Below are 23,085 nucleotides of genomic sequence, written 5' to 3'. Positions count from 1 at the left end.
ACACTTCACAATTAATTTCCTTACAACTACATCGTTGAAATACAGTTACTTATGGATTACAAAGATTAAATATGAGTTTTGGCCCATTCTTACAAAGTGGTAAAGACTTTGTTATTTCTAATCACACAATTCCCAACTCTAGCCACATAAAGGCCATTAATTGTCACACTTGATTGCTTCTTCCCAAGCTCGGGTCTAATTTCATTCTGTATTACAACCCCCCCTTCTATCTCTGGATGAAAAGAATGCAAGGCCTCTTTACAACTTCTTATCAATAGAATTTCACACAGCAATTTGAAGATTACTATATGCAAACCCTAATCGTTTCCCTTGGATCAAAATTGGCTTTGAGCAATTTTATTGTATAATATTTCCTCAAGGACATCATTTAGGCACAGCCAGATCAATGACATTCATCGTGCAGGGCCATGACCATCTACAACAAGAGCCAAATCACCTTCCCTTAATATTCAAAATCATTACCATTTACTGGTCACCCAACATCAACAACTTGGAGGTGACAATTAATCAGAAACTTAACTGATCCAGCCACTGTGCCTTTAGGATAAATCAGAGGCTGGGTAGAGTGCTCTTCATTCCTGATAAATTCACTAAATTGATTCCTAGGATGGTAACTTTGTCATACAAGAAGAAATTAAAGTGTACGAAGGAACTGGTGGTTTGCAGACTCAAAATGCTGAAGTAACTCAGCAGGTCAGGCAGCATTCTGGAGTAAAGGAATAAGTGACATTTCTGGTAGAAAATCTTCTTCAGACTTGAAACGTCACCCAATTCTTTTCTCCATAGATGCTGTCCGACCCATTGAGTTACTCCAAGAAGTTAAGGAGATCTGGTCAGTATTCTCAATTTAGAGTAAGAGGCGATTTCATTGATAAGTGCATAAATCTTACTAGATGACAAGATAGATATGATGTTTTCTCTGGTTAGGAAGTCAGGGTTAATGTCATAATCTAGAAATGTCAGCCATTCTGGACAGAACAGAACAAATTACTTCACAAAATGGTGCTAAATCTTTACAATTCCATTGAACAGATTCAAGACTGTTTGATGGATTTTTAATATTAAGGAAATTCAAGGACATGCAGTTAGTTCAGAAAAGTGATGCTCACAAGTTATAGTAGAATTAGGCCATTTGGCCCATCGAGTCCACTCCGCCATTCAATCATGGCTGATCTCTGCCTCATAATCCCATTTTCCTGCCTTCTCCCCATAACCCTCGACACCCGTTCTAATCAAGAATTTGTCTATCTCTGCCTAAAAAATATCCACTGACTTGGCCTCCACAGCCCTCTGGCAATGAGTTAGACAGATCAATTACCCTCTGACTAAAGAAGTTCCTTCTCACCTCCTTTCTAAAAGATCGCACTTTTAATGACCTTTGTTGCTGGACTCTCCCACCAGTCGAAACATCCTTTCAACATTCACTCTATCTATGCCTTTTATTATTTTAAATGTCATTATATATGCTTTGAAATATTAGCCATTATCTATTTTGTATCCTTAAAACCTTCCCATCGCAAGACAATCATAAATGTGAAGGAATGCGGCCTCGTGGAATGCAGCAACTCCACAAGAATAAGAAATGACTTCACCCAGTTAATGTTAAATCTTTAGAATTTTACCAAACAGATTCATGACAGAAATTGGCAGATTGTGCACTGCAGCAACTCAACAAGGCTTATTTGCCAGACTTCCATCTCCCAGAAGCACAAGAGCAGCAAACAAATGAGAAAACAATGACTATACGTTCCTTTCTCAGTCACAGAGCATCCTGACTTGGAAACATATCATTGCCTCTTCATCTGGATCAAATATAGTAATTCCCTAATCAATAGCACAATAGGAATAACTTCACCACAAGGACAGCTGTTATTCAAGGTGGCTTGTCAAAGACAAGCAGGCATATAGGGCATACGTAGCCTGGACAACTAGTGCACATTCCCTTCCAAAATTAAATTTAAAAAAATTAAACTCTAGGAATTTGGAAATTTCAAAAATTCATAATGTTTTAGAGAGCGAGACAAGCAAATGTGTTTTTTCTTACCTTTACAATCTGAAATTTGTAATGCAATTACAAAATATTAAAGTATCAATACACCATTGTACTTAAACTAACATGGTAATGTAGATGGTAATTTAAAAATTAAATATTAACAATCATTCAATAAAAAGCATCTTGGTTTTAACTCTCCCAGGAATAGATATAAAAATCTGATACTTTTCTGAAAACTACCGGACACAATTTTCTGTATTATTTTAATGTAATAATTAAGTGCATTTCCTTTAGGCTTTACTTTGCTATGTAAAATGGTACATTTTATACTTTTTTTTTTTTTAAGTGCAATATTAACTTTATACATCTCACCTTATCACTATCTTCAATTAAAGGCAGGTCATGCGGACTTGGGTGATATTGAAAGGAAGTATCCATGCCACCTATAAATAAATAATAAAAAAAGAAAATTACAATTGAGTAAAACTGATGAATTTAAACTTGTTCATTCCACTATCTTATAAAGACAATTAATATATTTATGCTAAAATGAAAATTGAAAGCACTAACACCTTAATTTAAAATAAACATAGAAACACAGAAAATAGGTGTAGATGGCCGCCATTCGGCCCTTCGAGCCAGCACCGCCATTCATTGTGATCATGGCTGATCGTCCCCAATCAATAACCCATGTCTGCCTTCTCCCCATATCCCTTGATTCCACTAGCCCCTCGAGTTCTATCGAATTCTCTCTTAAACCCATCCAGTGATTTGGCCTCCACTACCCTCTGTGGCAGGAAATTCCACAAATTCACAACTCTCCAGGTGAAAACATTTTTTCTCACCTCAGTCTTAAATGGCCTCCCCTTTATTCTAAGACTGGCCCCTGGTTCTGGACTCGCCCAACATTGGGAACATTTTTCCTGCATCTAGCTTGTCCAGTCCTTTTATAAGTTTCTATAAGATATTACCCCTTCATCCTTCTAAACTCCAGTGAATACAAGCCTAGTATTTTCAATCTTTCCTCATATGACAGTCCTGTCATCCCAGGGATCAATCTCGTGAACCTCCGCTGCACTGCCTCAATCACAAGGATGTCCTTCCTCAAATTAGGAGATCAAAACTGTACACAATACTCCAGATGTGGTCTTACCAGAGCCCTATACAACTGCATAAAAACCTCTTTACTGCTATACTGAAATCCTCTTGTTACGAAAGCCAACATTCCATTAGCTTTCCAAACCTTCCATGCATTTTCAAATGAGGAAATTTCATAATGAAAATAATGGTGATCAAGAATTGAAATGCACAGCAGAAAGGATAATAAAGAATAATAGTCTGCAATAGAATCAGGCTTACAGAGGAGATATGTTTAAGGTGAGATGTCCATGTTTAAAGGAGCGATCTCTGGAACATGCTGCCAGAGGTAGTGGATTTGTTTACCACATTTAAGAGCCATTTACACAAAACATTTATTTAGACAGGAAATAGAGGATACAATCCTAATGTGGGCAAATCGGATAAGTGTAGCTGGGCAAAACCGCACAGTGCACTCCATAATGTTTGGGACAAAGACCCATCATTTATTTATTTGCCCCTCTACTCCATAATTTGAGATTTGTAATAGAACAAACTCACATGTGATTAAAGTGCACAATCAGATTTTAATAAAGGCCATTTTTATACATTTTGGTTTCACCATGTAGAAATGCCAGCAGTGTTTATACATAGTCCCCCCCCATAATTCAGGGCACCATAATGTTTGGGACACAGCAATGTCAAGTAAATGAAAGTAGTCATGTTTCGTATTTTGTTGCATATCCTTTGCATGCAAGGACTGCTTGAAGTCTATGATTCATGGACATCACCAGTTGCTGAGTGTCTTCTCTGGTGATGCTCTGCCAGGCCTGTATTGCAGCCATCTTTAGCTAATGCTTGTTTTGGGAGCTAGTCCCCTTCAGTTTTCTCTTCAGCATATAAAAGGCATGCTCAATTGGGTTCAGATTGGGTGATTTACTTGGCCACTCAAGAATTGACCATTTTTTAGCTTTGAAAAACTCCTTTGTTGCTTTAGCCGTATGTTTGGGATCATTGTCTTGCTGTAGAATGAACCGCTGGCCAATTAGTTTTGAGGCATTTGTTTGAACTTGAGCAGATAAGATGTGTTTATACATTTCAGAATTAATTATGCTACTACCATCAGCAGTTGTATCATTAACGAAGGTAATGTGAGCCAGTACCTTCAGCAGCCATACTGTACATGCCCAGGCCATAACACCCCCACCACCGTGTTTCACAGATGAGGTGGTATGCTTTGGATCTTGGGCAGTTTCTGCTCTCCTCCATACTTTGCTCTTGCCATCACTCTGATATAAGTTAATCTTCATCTCCTCTGTCCACAAGACCTTTTTCCAGAACTGTGGTTGCTCTTTTGAGTACTTTTTTGGCAAACTGTAACCTGGTCACATTATTTTTACAGCTAACCAGTGGTTTGCATCTTGCAGTGTAGCCTTTGTATTTCTGTTCATGAAGTCCTCTGCGGACAGTGGTCATTGACAAATCCATACCTGACTCATGAATAGTGTTTCTGATTTGTCGGACAGGTGTTTGGGGCTTTTTATTTATTATGGAGAGAATTCCTCTGTCATCAGCTGTGGAGGACTTCCTTGGCTTGCCAGTCCCTTTGCGATTAGTAAGTTCACCAGTGCTCTCTTTCTTCTTAAAGATGTTCCAAACAGTTGAATTTGGTAAGCCTAAGGTTTGGCTGATGTCTTTAACAGTTTTATTCTCGTTTCCTAGTCTCATAACGGCTTCTTTGACTTTCATTGGCACAATTTTGGTCCTCATGTTGATAAACAGCAATAAGTTTCCAAACGTGATGGAAAGACTGGAGCAAAGACAAGGTGCTGAGAGCTCTCCGAATACCTGCATTAAGGAGGCAATTAAACACACCTGAGCAATTACAAACATACCTGTGAAGCCATGTGTCCCAAACATTATGGTGCCCTGAAATTGGGGGGCTATGTATAAACACTGCTGTAATTTCTACATGGTAACACAAAAATGTATAAAAATACCTTTAATACAATTTGACAATGTGCACTTTAACCACATGTGATTTTTTTTATTTTACAAATCTCAAATTGTGGAGTACAGAGGCAAATGATGGGTCTTTGTCCCAAACATTATGGAGAGTATTGTAGTTCTAGTACATTGCTCACTCGTTCTTATCTTTAAACACTGCTTGAGTTAGTGTTGGCGTTAAATTACAACATTCTATTCCCACTTTTCTGTAAATATCCTCGCGTTGAGGGAGCCTTGAATTTACTAGGTTAATTTTTGAGACAGTCCATTCATGAAGGAAGTTATAAACAAATGTTGAACTGGTCTTCTTTTCAGATATACAAGTAGACAGATGGGAAAGGACATTTATAGAAACAATTTCTCATGTGAGCTCATGTTCACTTATGAGACCATATGAACTTTTTTTGCACCTTCATGGTCGATTTCAACCTTGTTTTTCTTTCCAATCAAATCCAAATCACCAAAACAGGAAACATCTCCAATTGCTTGTGACAATATTCTTACAATTACTGATCTTAGAGTAAGGAGCATTTCCAGATTTTTTTTTGGTCGGTCCCATTTAAAAGGTACGATGTGAAATATCCTATCTAAAACGATACTGAGGCTAGTTTCATTGGTAAAATCCAAAAGAGTAAAAAAATGTTGAATTGAAATTAAGGCTTTGCAAGATTTTATGAAAACGCAAAAGAGCAAAACTAAATAAACGAGTTCAGTATTCTGAAAAACGCAAGGAATCGTGGGATTTTTCAAAGGTCAAACACTATAAATAAAAATCGAACGAAGCGCTGTAGATTCAGTGAGTATAGTTTGTGTCCGTTTTGTTGTCTTTTTTCAAGTTTGTATTTGTCAGGGGGCAGATACGAGTGTGAGACCGGGGGGGAGACTAGACTGGCTCTCGGCAGCTGCACGCACACAGAACCGTGCCTCATCTGCAGCCAGGATCAAACCCGTGTCCCTGGTGCCGCAAGCGCTGCCGAACCGCCACGGGCCCGCCACTTGAGTGTCCCATCCCCGCGGCTGGAGACATCCAGACCGACGGGACACCAGCCCCAAGGCACACAGCCAGCACGGAGAAGCACCAACCCCAGGTCACCTCCGCCTTTCCTGCCGGGCCATCCGACAACCCAGACCAACGACACCAGCGGCCTCAGGCCCACAGTCAGCACAGAGAAGCGCCAACTCCAGCCCAACCCCGCTACAACTCCAGAGAAACACACTATGGCGACAAGTGCCAGTTCGCCCATGGCCCGACCGAGCTGCGCTCCGTCAGCCACCACCACAAGTACAAGCCGTACCTTGCATACCACCGGCTTCTGCCCCTACGGTACCCGCTGCCATTTCATCCACAACCCCGAGGAGGCGTGAGTGTGCTCTCCTCACCTGCGCCGGAGCGCCAGCCTGGGCTCTGCCTCTTCCTGCCCGGCGCTTGACAGGGCTGCGCTGCGGGGGCCCTTCCGACCTGGAATTAGTGCTGGCCCGGACACTAGACTTGGGGCTGGGCAAGGGAGGGGGAGGAAGTTGCTGCTGCCGCCAGCACCACCATCACCAACAGCTCCAGCAGGCGCCCGCCCTGCCCATGGCCAGCAAGAGCCCGTCCGCAGACTCTCTCTCCGACCAGGACGAATCCAGCAGCAGCGGCTCAGAGTCGCCCATCTTCGAGCAAGGCCGGCGGCTGCCCATCTTCAGCAGCATCTAGTGTCGGACTGAGGGGAGAGGGGTGGAGGTAGCCGGCTGATGGTTAACCAGGCGGGACAGGCAGAGCCGAGCTGAAGCCAGCAGCTGCAGTGCCGGCTGCAAGTCTGGGGCCTCCCCCGCCAGCCCAGGGCAACCCCGGACAGGGACGGGACACCTGGGAGGGGGCGGGGGCAGCCCAAAAGCAACTCAACAGCACCCACAGAGACGGAGAGCCGGGCCCGACTCTGACTACGGACGAAACACAAGCATGCACACAATGCAGCACCACCGTTGCCGAGACTGTTTTTCGCCTGTGACTTATGACCTGGGCATGTGCCGTCGGAATACCGAACTTGCTTATTTTTAAAAAAAGATCCTGGAATTCTGAAATAAAACAGTACATACTGGAAAAACTCAGGTCAGGCAGCATCTTTGAAAAGGAAAACAGCTAACATTTTAATATCTTTCAGTGTCCTTAACTGTTACTCTCTCCACAGATGCAGCTTTGTTCCTCAGCAGTTTCAGTTTTTATTATTGAAGAACAACACTAATTGGATCAAAGGAGATTCAAAGAAGAGGAAGTACTGACTTTTGAAAAATATAAAAGTGGATTAGTCTCCAAGTCCTGACAGGATATTCCCTAGGTTATTGAGGGAGGTTAGTGTAGAAATAGCAGGGGCTATGACAGAAATATTTCAAATGGCATTTGAAATGGGAATAGTGCCGGAGGATTGGCGTACTGCGCATGTTGTTCCATTGTTTAAAAAGGGTTCCAAGAGTAAACCTAGCAATTATAGACCTGTTAGTTTGACGTCAGTGGTGGGCAAATTAATGGAAAGGATACTTAGAGATAATATATACAAGCATCTGGATAAACATCTGATTAGGAACAGTCAACATGGATTTGTGCCTGGAAGGTCATGTTCGACTCATCTTGAATTTTTTGAAGAATTTACATGGAAGGTTGGTTAAGAAGGTTCAATTGTTGGGTATTAATGGTGGAGTAGCAAGATGGATTCAACAGTGGCTGAATAGGAGATGACAGAGAGTAATGTTGGATGGCTGTTTGTCAGGTTGGAGGCACTTGACGAGTGGGGTGCCTCAGGGATCTGTGTTGGGTCCACTGTTGTTTGTCATGTACATCAATGATCTGGATGATGGTGTGGTAAATTGGATTAGGAAGTATGCATATGATACTAAGATAGGTGGGTATGGATAATGAAGTAGATTTTCAAAGTCTACAGAGAGATTTAGGCCATTTGGAAGAGTGGGCTGAAAGATGGCAAATGGAGTTTAATGCTGATAAGTGTGAGGTGCAGGACAAATCAAAATAGGGCGTACATGGTAAATGGGAGTGAATTGAGGAATGCAGTTGAACAGAGGGATCTAGGAATAACTGTGCATAGTTCCCTGAAGGTGGAATCTCATGTAGGGTGGTAAAGAAAGCTTTTGGTGTTCTGACCTATATAAATCAGAGCACTGATTATAGAAGTTGGGATGTTAAAACTGTACAAGGCACTGGTGAGGCCACTTCTGGAGTATGGTGTACAATTTTGGTCACCTAATTATAGGAAGGATGTCAACAAAATAGAGAGAGTACAGAGGAGATTTACTAGAATGTTGCCTGGGCTTCAGCAACTAAGTTACAGAGAAAGGTTGAACAAGTTAGGTCTTTATTCTTTGGAGTGCAGAAGGTTAAGGGGGGACTTGATAGAGGTCTTTAAAATGATGAGAGGGATAGACAGAGTTGACGTAGATAAGCTTTTCCTATTGAGAGTAGGGACGATTCAAACAAGAGGACATGACTTGAGAATTAAGGGACAGAAGTTTAGGGGTAACATGAGGGGGAACTTCTTTACTCAGAGAGTGGTAGCTGTGTGGAATGAGCTTCCAGTGGAAGTGGTGGAGGCAGGTTCAATTTTATCATTTAAAAATAAATTGGATAGGTATATGGACGGGAAATGAATGGAGGGTTATGGTCTGAGTGCAGGTAGATGGGACTAGGGGAAAATAACTGTTCGGCACGGACTTGAAGGGCCGAGATGGCCTGTTTTCCGTGCTGTGATTGTTATATGATTATATGGATCAATCTTCAAAAAATACAGCACAGGTTATTAAAATACAATACAAACTAGGCTGAATGACATCCCTGAGCAGCAAGACCACCAGGCTATCTTTCCAGTTATCTTATTACACATGAATAATAATTTAAGTTTTCCATAGAGACTTCAAGGATAACATTTAAACATTCCAAAACGTCTCTTTTATTTGATAAGCAGAAGCAAATAGACCAATTAATTGCTTCGCAGAAGATCAAACAATTTATTTGAACCTTTCCAACATGTTCCTGTGATTAAGCACTTCACCAGGAATATTTCTCAATTAGGCGGGTTTTCAGCAATTAGAGCCCCCCTTGTAAAATATCTAAATGCATTTGATTGACTCATTTCATTTATGTAAAGCCTATGCTGCCTTTGATAACCTCTACATTGTTAATTCCTTACTAAAGCCCGTGCAACAAATGCAGTGCATGGTTGGAATCCAACATGGCAAATCAGAAGTTTAACAGAGGGAAAGAAAATACATTGACATGAGAAATACAAGTCGTATAAGAGAGCTCTTAACACCTAATCTTTCCTCCAGTCTTCCCATCACCTTTGGAAACTTTTATTGCTGTTTATCAACAAGAGGACCAAAGTTGTGCCAATGAGTCAAAGAAGCCATTATGAGTGAGAAACAAGAATAAAACTGTTAGAGACATCAGCCAAATCTTCGGCTTGCCAAAATCAACTGTTTAAAACATCATTAAGAAGAAAGAGAGCAATGGTGAGCTTACTAATCACAAAGGGACTGGCAGGCCAACGAAGACTTCCGCAGCTGATGACAGTAGAATTCTCTCCATAATAAAGGAAAACCCCCAAACACCTGTCCGACAGATCAGAAACACTCTTCAGGTGTGGATTTGTCAATGACCACTGTCCGCAGGAGACTTCATGAACAGAAATACAGAGGCTACACTGCTAGATGAAAACCACTGGTTAGCTGCATAAATAGGATGGCCAGGTTACAGTTTGCTAAGAAGTACTTAAAAGAGCAACCACAGTTTGGAAAAAAGGTATTGTGGACAGATGAGATGAAGATTAACATATCAGTGATGGCAAGGTCAAAGTATGAATGAGAGAAGACTACACTGCCTAAGATCCAAGGCATACCACTCATCTGTAAAACATGGTGGTGGGGGTGTTATGGCCTGGGCATGTATGGCTGCTGAAGGTACTGGCTCACTTATCTTCATTGATGATACAACTGCTGATGGTAGTAGCATATTGAATTCTGCAGTGTATAGACACATCCTATCTGCTTAAGTTCAAACAAATGCCTCAAAACTCATTGGCCGGCGGTTTATTCGTTTCAAGAGTTTATTGTCATGTGTCCCAGATAGGCCAATGAAATTCTTGCTTTGCTTCAGCACAACAGAATATAGAAGGCATGAATACAGAATCGATCAGTGTGTCCATATACCATTATATAAATATATACACACACATGAATAAATAAACAGATGAAGTGCAAATAAACAGTTAATGGTCTATTAATGTTCAGAGTTTTGTTTGAGTTAAGTTTAATAGCCTGATGACCTTCCCACAAGATTTGGGGAAGCAGCTATTTCTGAACCTGGACGTTGCCGTCTTCAGGCTCCTGTACCTTCTACCCGAAGGCAGCAGGGTGATGAGTGTGGCCAGGATGGTGTGGGTCCTTGATGATGCTGTCAGCCTTTGAGGCAGCGACTGCGATAGATCCCCTCGATGGTAGGGAGGTCAGAGCCGATGATGGACTGGGCAGTGTTTACTACTTTTTGTAGTCTTTTCCGCTCCAGGGTACTCAAATTGCCGAACCAAGCCACGATGCAACCGGTCAGCATGCTCTCTACTGTACACCTGTAGAAGTTAGAGAGAATCATCCTTGACATACCGACTCTCCGTAATCTTCTCAGGAAGTAGAGGTGCTGATGTGCTTTCTTTATAATTGCATCAGTATTCTCGGACCAGGAGAGATTTTCAGAGATGTGCACGCCCAGGAATTTGAAGCTCTTGACCCTTTCCACCATCGACCCTTTGATATAAACGGGACTGTAGGTCCCCATTCTACCCCTTCCAAAATCCACAATCAGTTCCTTCATTTTGCTGGTGTTGAGGGCCAGGTTATTGTGCTGGCATTTGGTCAGTTGGTCGATGTCTCTTCTATACTCTGACTTGTCCCCATCAGTGATACGTCCCACAACAGTGGTGTCGTCAGCGAAGTTGATAGAGTTCGCACTATGACCGGCTACGCAGTCATGAGCATAGACTGAGTGCAGCAGGGGGCTGAGCACGCAGCCTTGAGATGCTCCCGTACTGATTGTTATCAGCTAATTGTTAAGGCCCTGTCCCACTTGCATGTCCTTGGCACACAAATTACGCGACCTAGTCGTTGCGTTGAGGTGCACGGGCATCGTGTGGCCGCGCGGTGCCGGTTCCACAGAGAAGCGTGGAGGGGTATGAAGTTGTGCGCGGTATCACGTGGCGCTCTGGGAATTTGTACCGAATGAAATCTTCGCTCGCCACCGTCCTGTCGCGTAACTGACGGCCAAGGTTGGACAGGCCCAAGACACTGGCGCGGCGCGACGCAACGTCTCACCTCCAACAGCAGCAGAAGCGGGCAAAAGATCGTCGAACTCGGCCTGGGGCTCACGGCCGTTGCAGATACGGATCCGCACCCACTTCTACTCCCAGAGTGGGCCAAAAAAATTGAAGATAGACACAAAATGCAGGAGTAACTCAGCGGGACCGGCAGCATCTCTGGAGAGAAGGAATGGATGACGTTTCGGGTCAAGGCCCTTCTTTCAGACGGAAGGGTCTTGACCTGAAACATCACCCAATGCTTCTCTCCAGAGATGCTGCCGGTCCCGCTGAGTTACTCCTGCATTTTGTGTCCATCTTCAAATGACGTCACGTGCTCCAGACGGCTGTGCAAGCGCATGATGATGAGCGCGACTCACCAGGGACCGTTGCGCCTCAACGCGACGACGAGGTCGCGTAACTAGCGTGCCAAGGACACGCAAATGGGACAGCGGCTTTATTCTACAGCAAGACAACGATCCCAAAAATACTGCTAAGGAGACAAAGGAGTTTTTCGAAGCTAAAAAATTGTCAATTCTTGAGTGGCCAAGTCAATCACCCGATCTGAACCCAATTGAGCATGCCTTTTATATGCTGAAGAGAAAACTGAAGGGGACTAGCCCCCAAAACAAGCATAAGCTGAAGATGGTTGTAATGCATGCCTGGCAGAGAATCACCAGAGAAGACACCCAGCAACTGGTGATGTCCATGAATTGCAGACTTCAAGCAGTCATTGGATAGGATATGCAACAAAATATTAAACATGACTACTTTCATTTACATGACATTGCTGTGTCCCAAACATTATGGTGCCCTGAAATGGGGGGGCTATGTAAAAACACAGCTGTTTTTTTTTTTGGTTTTTGTGGGGTTTTTTGCCTTCCATCACAGCGATGTGATGGATGTTTGTGTAAATTGTGTTGTGTCTCGGGTCTTTTTCGTTTTGTAATGTATGGCTGCAGAAACGACATTTCGTTTGGACCTCAATGGGGTCCAAATGACAAATAAATTGTATGGTATTGTAATTTCTACATGGTGAAACCAAAATGTATAAAAATCGCCTTTAATAAAATCTGACACTGTGCATTTTAACCACATGTGATTTTTTTTCCTATTACAAATCTCAAATTGTGGAGAACAGAGGCAAATAAATAAATGATGGGTCTTTGTCCCAAACATTATGGAGGGCACTGTAGTTCTCCCCCTTGGCCTTTTCACCGCAAGAAAATTCAGTCTATCCTCACAGCTGAAATACTCCATCCTACACAGGATCTTATAGAAACATTTAAAATTCTACAGGGATTGGACAGGCTAGATACAGGAAAACTGTTCCCAATGTTGGAGGGAGTCCAGAACCAGGGGGTCACAATTCAAGAATAAGCGGTAGGCCATTTTGGGACTGAGAGGAGGAAAAACTTTTTCACCCAGAGATTTGTGAATATGGAATTCTCTGCCACAGAAGGCAGTGGAGGCCAATTCACTGGATGTCTTCAAGAGAGAGTTAGATATAGCTCTGCGGTCTCATGGAATCAAGGGATGCGGAGAGAAAGCAGGAACGGGGTACTGATTTTGGATGATCAAAGGGCCAAATGGCCTACTCCTGCACTTATTTTCTATCCTAACTAATCTCCTCTATATCCCTTCCAATGGGTTATGTTCTTATGTTTGTTTGATTACCACAATTGTACTCCATGTGCAGCCTGACCAATGTTTTATAAATTTTGTTGTCGAAAATGCATTTCGTTGTCTCTGCCAAGTTAATCAAGTATCCCACATGCCCTCTTGGCTCTCTTATATACCTGTATCATCACCTTCAGAGGGAATTGGATCTGTTCACTAAAATTCCTCTGTTCCTTAACACTCCCGTGCATTGTGTTTGCCCCAGCCTTAGCCGAGTTCAAGCAAAATGAGTTCCCTTACAAGTACAAGATTCAATTTAATTTGCCAATGTTCTGTCTATTTTACCAATTCATCATGTAGCCCAAGATTACCAGTTTTCTCATCAGTGAATTTATCAATCATACCAACATTCACTTTGAAATTAGACTGGAGGGCGGCAGCTTCAACCACCCCGGGCCGCGGTGTTTGAGCCGGCCCGTTTGCGGGGTTCGGTGAGCCGCGGGACTGTTTGTACCATCGCCCGGTGGGGTATCGCCTCAGCGCAGAGAGAGGGAAGAGACTGCAGCCCTAAGATTTGTGCCTCCACCACAGTGAGGAGGTGCTTGGAGGACTCACTGTGGTGGATGTTAATTTGTGTTTATTGTTGTTTATTATTGTATTATTGTATGTATGACTGCAGGCACGAAATTTCGTTCAGACCGTAAGGTCTGAATGACAATAAAGGTAATTCTAATATGTTTAACTAACAATAGGAGTCCCAGCAACAATCCCTGTGATACACCATTGATCATGGTTTTCCAATCATAAAAACAACCCTCCACCTCCTATTACCAAGCAAATTTTGGATCCACTTAGCCAACTTGTCCTTGATTGCATAGGCACATGAACTGGTCTCCCCTCCAGTGCCAAAGATTCCCCCACCTCTGTAAGGCATAATTCAGCAGTATGATGGAATATTTCATCTCCAACTCTGAAAACCCTGTTATCTCATCTATACCATAGATGTCCATTCCCTTTTCGCATCCATTTCCCACCAGGAAGGCCTCCTCTACCTGGCAGAATTTTTCTCATCCTTAATAACTTTTCTTCTGGCTCCTCTCACCTTTTTCCAAAGAAGTGTAGCCGTGGCCTTTGCATGGGCCCCGGCTATGTCTGTCTTTTTATTGGGTAGGTTGAATACTCCTTGGTCCAAACCTATTCCAGCACCATTCCCCAACTCTTTCTCTGCTATATTGATGACTGCATCGGGGCAGTCTCCAGTCGGGGATTTCATCAACTTTACTGCTAACTTCCACCCTGTTGTCAAATTCACTTGGACTATCTCTGACACTTCTCTCGCCTTCCTCAATCTATGTCTCGATCACAAGAGACAGACAATCGATCAATGTTTACAACAAACCCACTGACACCTTGACAATATGTCTATTCCAAGTTACATTTTATCCTGACTTGGAACATACCATCATTTTTACCTAATTACCATCTTTAATTAATGGGACTTCCTGGTGAATTGTTAAGTACCTTAATTTCCACAACAGTTCATCACAACCTTCTCAAATTGAGAATGGGCAATAAATGAAGGAATGTTCAATATGTTCACACTCAATAAATTAATAATAAACAATTATATGTGCACAGGTATTACAAACTTACCTACAAAGGTGGGTTAACTACAAGCTGCTTGTTGCACACAATAAATTACCATCTTACAGAACTATGCATAAATCTCTCAGGGGAAAGGATCACAAAAGAAGTCTCAAGGTTTAATACCTGATCATTTGATTCTGATTTCACATCACCAAAGGTAGCACAAAAGCTTTTGGACAGCATTACCTTCCTCTATCATGTAATATTTTGCTTGTTATCCCTTCCGCTACTTGTTTTTGACCAGAACATTCACTGCAAGGCATTTTCATTGAATTTTGATGTACTGGGGTGTACATATAGAATATCAAAGGAACGCAGTAAAATTACAAGTTTGAGACTGAAGAGAAGATTAAAGATCAGGGATACGTCAAAATATCCAACATATAGACCGATACTTTTATCTTGGGCACACCAAGTTTCTGACTAAAATAAATTGGGAGGTAATCTTGACTGAAAAAAAATGTATTCTACTTCCGTTGTTGAACTTTCAGGATCTGAAGAAAAGCAATGTAAATTGAATCATGCAAAAGTTATTAAATGCACAGTTTATAAACTAAAAATGTGAAATTTGGGATATCAGAATCCATAATTGTTAATTGAATAATTCTTTGTGCCGAAGTGATGGTTCTGTACAACTTAGCACAATATTGAAACTGCTGGCTTGGAAAGGATAGACAAAGAATGGTTAAAACATCTGGATCAAGCTACCATTGGTGATGGAAGAGACAGATTCAAGTCCAGCTGAAGGGCACTTAAACAGGTACTTAGAGAGGAAAGCCATTCAGGCACAATGCAACTTCATGGAATCAGCGTAAATAGGCATCATGGTCGGCATGGACAAGGTGGACCGAAGGAGCCTATGTCTGTGCTGTATGATTCTATGATACATGTGGGATATCCAATGCAATTGAAGAATATGCAAATTGTAAATGCAAGTACATTGCAGAAACATTTCTCAAGTTACTTCTAGAGGCATATGATATTCCATTGCACAGCATCTACTCTGAAATCTATTAGAGTAAAATTATTTTTGTACCAATTCACCTTCCTCTTCAATCCAAACTCTTGTCAGTATGACATTAGTCTCCAGCACCCCTCCATTACCTTACATTTAGTAAAGGTCCTTATGTTTCTAGGTGGTGAATGTTGTATGGTCAAGTGAAAGGTTGTGAAGATATGTTTAAAGCCACATCCATTCCTCACACAAGGTTTGTGCATGTGCCCTTTAAGAGTTGTCCCTGGCTCGCAGTCCGCCTATTCTTCCACTTTTCAATTCCTATCTGCATATTGAATTCCCTGTGGGGCTTTAAACCAACAAAGCATAACCAGTTCATTGTCCTGCAATCTTATTTGGGCCACAAACATTATCAGCTTCCTTCACCCCCTTTACACACAGAGATGACATGACAGCCAACCATGTCATCTCTGGGTGCCCGCTCTACCACCCACCAAATGGAGCTCAGGGCCTGCAGACATTGACGCAGAGACAACAACCTGGCTGCTCAACACCCGGCTTGAGATCTAATTATTCCTTTGGTTTATGTTTCATTCGCAAGAAGAAGATGACCCCCTTTCAGCTTTTAACTAATTATGCCTTGATCTTAGGAATTCTATCCCAAACATTTTATCTTTCCACCTCGTCATTCATTGTGGCCCCAAAAGCCCATTTCACTGACCTAATTCATGTTTTGCTATGGGAAGACGTCACATTTCTTTGTTCCATGAAGTGCCTTAGAATATTTTGGAGCACCAAAGTTGCAATTACTGGTCAACAGGCCAAGCAAGTTCATTTCTTTATTCCATCCAAAATCACAGAAGGTAAACTGATAACACACAACCTGGACTGAAATCAGCAAATTAAGAAGAAACTTTCCTGGCACAGAGCTGTAGCACCCGTCAGATTGCACCCATAAACAATGCCTTTTTTCCACAGCTCATTTTATTTTTTGTTATTCCATAATGCCTTATGCCAAATTGGATCTTCTTTTGCAAGGCATATTATTAACTTGGTCAGATAACAAAATCGCACTGAGTGCTTCAGTGGCCTCTTAGGTTCTGTTGGAAATATTCCAGATTTTAAATGTCAGAATGCCAATTTATAAAGTTGGATCAACAAAACACTGCATAGAGGAGGTCTAAACAAAGAGAACCAGAAGAAAAATAACTTGAATTTATGAACACTATTTACAATATAAACATCTTATGAGACATTCCAGTTGATGAGTGTCAAGAGTGTTTAATTGTCATATGTACCAAAACAGAACAATTAAACCCCTACTTGCAGCAGCACAACAGGTTTGTAAACACAATACTCAATAAATATAAACAAACAAAAATAAAGTTCAAAAAATAAAAAGTCAATATAGTGCGAAACAGAACAAAACCCAAAGTCCCTGCTAACGTATTCAAATGAAGTACATTCGAATAAGTTACTAATATAATACTGTACATAAAATTGGTTGCCATTTATTGCAGGGTAATATGGGAAAATATTTTTGGGGATAAATTAAAATTGTCATATTTGGAACTGTTAACATCACTGGTAAAACACATTTTTAATATAAATACCTAAACCTGCAATGTTAAGAATTACTTTCATTTACATTAGTGAGACCAAATCAGCAGATTGTGTGTTTGTTTTTAAAGTAGCACCCATAAATTTGACTGAATAATCAGAAATACCCAAAATGTAATTCAAGATATTTTAGGACACTAAAGAAAACAATGCTCCACGCACATCCTTCCCTGTTTTTGTATACAAGCCCTCTTGAAATAAATGCTAGCATCGAGTTTGCTTTCCTACTGATTCTACTTGCAAATTAACTTTTTTGGAATCCTGCACCAGCACTCCCAAGTCTCTTTGCACCTCCGATTTCTGGATTCTCACCCCATTTAGAAAATAATCTACTCCTTTATTCCTACTATCAAAAATGCATGACTCCACACGTTCCTACACTATATTCCATCTGCCACTTGTTTGAATGTACAGCTACCTGTGAAGTCAAGGGAACTAAGATAACAGTAGATGAGCAGAAAAGCTATAATATTACAAATTAGGCGGTAACTTAATATACTGCAAACAAATAACTGAAAATATTTCAATTTTTTATTCGCGTATCTTAAAAGTTGTACTAAAAGAAATTATACTTTATTGAAGTCACATGGCACAGGCAGTATATTGTTGCATTGCTGATTACTTAATGCCCCAAGGCCAAGATGTCGATATATTGAAAATGTTTCTGCGTGAATACTTTTAACTGGCATCATCTGATCTTTGCTAAACATCTCAGGATTAAATAATAGTGCCAGGTTATTTTTACAATATTCTTGTCCCATATCATTCTGCTTGACTGTGCACATCCATAACACTAGAAATGTGATCGTGCAACAGTCAGACAATTATAGATACTTATTCCACAGGTTTTTTTTTAAATGGAACATTGCAGGAACTGACAGTGGCAGGGAAAGTATTATGATTCTGCCAACAATGTGCCGTGTTATGTGCACTTCAGCCTGTACGTATAAAAAGACCGACTAAAATATATACCTCCTCTCTGTGAACAGTTACAAAAGCCTCAATTTGGAGTGGTATTATGTTTACGGAAAATACATATATATATCAAGCATGTTAGACTGAAATGCAGTTCATGGTGGAATGTGACAGAGTGACTCTCCTGATTACAATCTAATGCATCATATCCCTACGCATCAATTCTTTATCTAATATCTCCAGTTGAATTTCATCCTAATTGTGCACCCCCCACCCCCCCCACCCCCCCACCCTCGGTGTTGAAGTGGCATGGTTTCACATTTTTACCAAAGGGAACCTCTTCCCTTTCCTTCATGATCCCTGTAGAAATGTATGCATTACACTTTCCCATTGTCCACCTCGCTGGGACCGTCTCATCCAATCCCATATTTCCCCTTCCAATCTCAGCCAAACACTTTCAGAAAGTATTTCCTTTAGAACTATACCTCACCACATTCTCCTCTTTTACGCATTGCCATTTGACAATGCTATAGAATCTTGCAGCCCAGAAACAAACGTTTTTGGTCCACCTCATCCAAGCGATGCCTACAGTATGTACCATTTGCTTTCATTAGTTCTGCATCCCTCTATGATTTTTCTATCCAAGTATCTGCCCAAAATGTCTTTTAAACACTGTAATTACAGTATATCTGCCTCCACATCTCCTCTGGCAATTTGTTCCAGATAATCTTCAACGTTTGTGTAAAAAGCTGACTTGTTTGACCAAGTGATGTATGATTTGTAACGTTTCTGAACTATTGGGAAGTGGTAAGGGTTTGTCTTCGGCACACTCTGAACCACTACCCTAGCGTAAACTCAGTAACTTCGATACTAATTTCATGCCCTATCCCATCATCTGTCTGAACCAATGTTGCTCATAATCTCTATGTCCAGAATGCAAATTCTCATCCTACATGATAAAAGATTGCAAATTTATAGCATTGTTTATTTTCACTCCTTCCAGTGGTACCGATTTCATTTGTCTTTGTCAACTTCCAGACATCGTTCCAATGCTCGCCTGGCTGGCGACATCCAAGCTTCACATCGTCCTGAACCAAACTGTTTAAACCTACACTGGATTCTATGCACCCATCACCTATTTAGCGATACTATTATCCTAAATTCTACATTAAAATCTTCATTCTTGCATTCAAATATATTTGGGGCATCTCTGTTGGTTCCAACAACCACATAATTCTCCCACGAAGATCCCCGATCTCTCTTAAATTACAAAAAAACTCCCCAGCAATCCCCCACCCCCCTAATCAAATGAGTCCACTTACAATTTATTGTTTAGTTTATTGTCACATGCACCGAGGTACAGTGAAAAGCTTTTGTTGCATGCTATCCAGTCAGCAGAAAGACAATACATGATTACAATTAAGCCATTTACAGTGTATAGATAGATACATGATAAGGGAATAACGTTTAGTGCAAGGTAAAGCCAGCAAAGTCCAATCAAGGAAAATCCGGACTTTCCTTTCCCCTCCTCTTTGATCAAGTTTGTTTCACCCCTAGTAATATCTATTTTAAAGTAGAATTAGCATGTTTTTCCAAGTTAAAGCGAATAGACAAATTTCTGTTTTTCTTTTAAGAGGCACTGCTTCTGGACAATCGTTCAAATGACAAGAAAGGAATATCATCAAAACTGCAAAACAAAGCTGCAAAAGACATCATGTTAAGGATGGGAAGACAATGTATTGGATAGCAAACTAAAGTAACTACATTCTTGCTATGTTTACAGACCACACCAATTCAAAATCAGTAAAAGATCAAAAAATGAGTTATCCAATAATTGATGTAACAGAGAATTCAAAATTACACATTACAAAGTGAATTAGGACAATAAAAATTAAATTATGAACTCTGAATTGACAATATACTGTAATTTCTACAGTTGGATGACAGTAAGTATCCAGCATGTCAATGTACTCACTTCATGACGTCACGTTTGCTCATTGTCTGGCCCCACTTAAATAGTTTTATTCCTCGCTCTTGCTGTTCCTGAATACATTGACCCCTAGCTGGTTGCTGTTTCACGAGTCAAACCCAGAGTTACTTTTTCTACCACTTTTAATCAGGTAACTGAACCATCCTATCAACAACCAGAGCAGTCCTGAGCTACTATCTACCTCATTGGACACCCTCGGACTATTTTTAAGCAGACTTTACCTTGCACTGAACGTTATTCCCTTTATTATGTATCTGTACATAATAAAGGATGCATTAGTAATAATCTTTCAAAACTCTTTAGATTCTGGAGTAGTTCCAGAGGATTGGCGGGTAGCAAACGTAACCCCACTTTTTAAGAAGGGAGGGAGAGAGAAAACGGGGAATTACAGACCAGTTAGTCTAACATCGGTAGTGGGGAAACTGCTAGAGTCAGTTATTAAAGATGGGATAGCAGCACATTTGGAAAGTGGTGAAATCATTGGACAAAGTCAGCATGGATTTACGAAAGATAAATCATGTCTGACGAATCTTATAGAATTTTTCGAGGATGTAACTAGTAGCGTGGATAGGGGAGAACCAGTGGATGTGGTGTATCTGGACTTCCAGAAGGCTTTCGACAAGGTCCCACATAAGAGATTAGTATACAAACTTAAAGCACATGGCATTGGGGGTTCAGTATTAATGTGGATAGAGAACTGGCTGGCAAACAGGAAGCAAAGAGTAGGAGTAAACGGGTCCTTTTCACAATGGCAGGCAGTGACTAGTGGGGTACCGCAAGGCTCAGTACTGGGACCCCAGCTATTTACAATATATATTAATGATCTGGATGAGGGAATTGAAGGCAATATCTCCAAGTTTGCGGATGACACTAAGCTGGGGGGCAGTGTTAGGTGTGAGGAGGATGCTAGGAGACTGCAAGGTGACTTGGATAGGCTGGGTGAGTGGGCAAATGTTTGGCAGATGCAGCATAATGTGGATAAATGTGAGGTTATCCATTTTGGTGGCAAAAACGGGAAAACAGATTATTATCTAAATGGTGGCCGATTGGGAAAGGGGGAGATGCAGCGAGACCTGGGTGTCATGGTACACCAGTCATTGAAGGTAGGCATGCAGGTGCAGCAGGCAGTAAAGAAAGCGAATGGTATGTTGGCTTTCATAGCAAGAGGATTTGAGTATAGGAGCAGGGAGGTTCTACTGCAGTTGTACAGGGTCTTGGTGAGACCACACCTGGAGTATTGCGTGCAATTTTGGTCTCCAAATCTGAGGAAGGACATTATTGCCATAGAGGGAGTGCAGAGAAGGTTCACCAGACTGGTTCCTGGGATGTCAGGACTGTCTTATGAAGAAGGACTGGATAGACTTGGTTTATACTCTCTAGAATTTAGGAGATTGAGAGGGGATCATATAGAAACTTACAAAATTCTTAAGGGGTTGGACAGGCTAGATGCAGGAAGATTGTTCCCGATGTTGGGGAAGTCCAGGACAAGGGGTCACAGCTTAAGGATAAGGGGGAAATCCTTTAAAACCGAGATGAGGAGAACTTTTTTCACACAGAGAGTGGTGAATCTCTGGAACTCTCTGCCACAGAGGGTAGTTGAGGCCAGTTCATTGGCTATATTTAAGAGGGTTAGATGTGGCCCTTGTGGCCAAGGGGATCAGAGGGTATGGAGAGAAGGCAGGTACGGGATACTGAGTTGGATGATCAGCCATGATCATATTGAATGGCGGTGCAGGCTCGAAGGGCCGAATGGCCTACTCCTGCACCTAATTTCTATGTTTCTATGTTTCTATGTACACTGTGGATGGCTCGACTGTAATCATGTATAGTCTTTCCACTGATTGGTTAGCAAGCAAAAAAAGCTTTTCACTGTACCTTGGTACACGTGACGATAAACTAAACTAATCCTGAACTCGGCGTCAATTGCAATATCAACAACACTGGATATCTGGAGCTCAAACCAAAGATCAAACTAGTCTGCATGGTTTAGCTTTCATTTTTTATCTAATCAACTCCAGAAAAGCAATCCCAACCTTTATACAAAGCAAAGTAATATTTTTTTTTACTAAATTCTGTATCTGACACAGAACCACAAAATGTTTATCATTGGGCACATTAGTGAAAGTTAAACCAATACTGTTACAAATAGGGAAGACAACAATGCATTTTCAATTTTGATAAGGGTGGTACAAGTAAATCAGTTACTTTACTACAGCACCTCATATTCCACTTGGGGAGTCTGCATCCTGGTGGCATGAACATTGAATTCTCACAATTCTGTTAGCCCTTGTTGTCTCATCCCCTTCCTAACTCTCCCTCATCCCTCGGGCTCCTCCTCCTTTTCCTTTTCTTCTCCCCGCCTCCCCCCACCTCCCATCAGTCTGAAGAAGGGTTTTGGCCCGAAACGTTGACTATTTCCTACGCTCCATAGATGCTGCTGCACCCGCTGAGTTTCTCCAGCATTTTTGTGTAACTCCAGTTACTTTACTTGCACCTTAGGTACTGAAGATCATTGTTTCTGTACTTTATGTTGCTTTTCAATTGAAGCAAGGCAATTTTACTTTGATAGTTCAAGAGTAAATATTCCCAGTAGCTCCAAATTCAGAACTGCTCCTCCTCATGCAGAAGTACAATAAAAGTAATCACTACACAAGGAAATCACTAAACTGTCAATTGTAATTTGTTGCAATAGGTATATGAACATGTTAATTTTTTTTTAAATCAAAGAACCGACGGTAATCAAATGAATTGACACCCACTGGCTAACAACATAACATCACGGAATTAAAAGTAAGGATCGTTTATTTTTGGAAATGTTTAAAAAAACTTCAAGCATTCCTCATTTTATGCAAACAACTGCCAAATTTTTACTCTGATTTGTTATGGCTATTTCAAATCACATCAAATT

At 41.2% G+C, this 23,085-nt stretch overlaps 1 protein-coding gene across 3 annotated transcripts in view; it reads right to left on the bottom strand.

Moving 5' to 3' along the window:
- LOC129695617 (E3 ubiquitin-protein ligase RNF38) overlaps nt 1-23,085 on the bottom strand; it is a 123,414-nt gene that overhangs the window by 96,184 nt on the left and 4,145 nt on the right. For all 3 annotated transcript variants that reach the window (XM_055632725.1, XM_055632724.1, XM_055632726.1), the window contains exon 2: nt 2,387-2,457. In XM_055632725.1, coding sequence (XP_055488700.1) covers nt 2,387-2,457 — 71 coding nt within the window. The remainder of the gene's footprint in view (nt 1-2,386; nt 2,458-23,085) is intronic.

The sequence above is a fragment of the Leucoraja erinacea genome, chromosome 3 (genome assembly GCF_028641065.1).
Source record: "Leucoraja erinacea ecotype New England chromosome 3, Leri_hhj_1, whole genome shotgun sequence".
Taxonomy (NCBI): Eukaryota; Metazoa; Chordata; class Chondrichthyes; order Rajiformes; family Rajidae; genus Leucoraja; species Leucoraja erinaceus.
The sequence above is the reverse complement of the archived record's forward strand: the minus strand, read 5'-3'. Positions and strand labels throughout refer to the sequence as shown.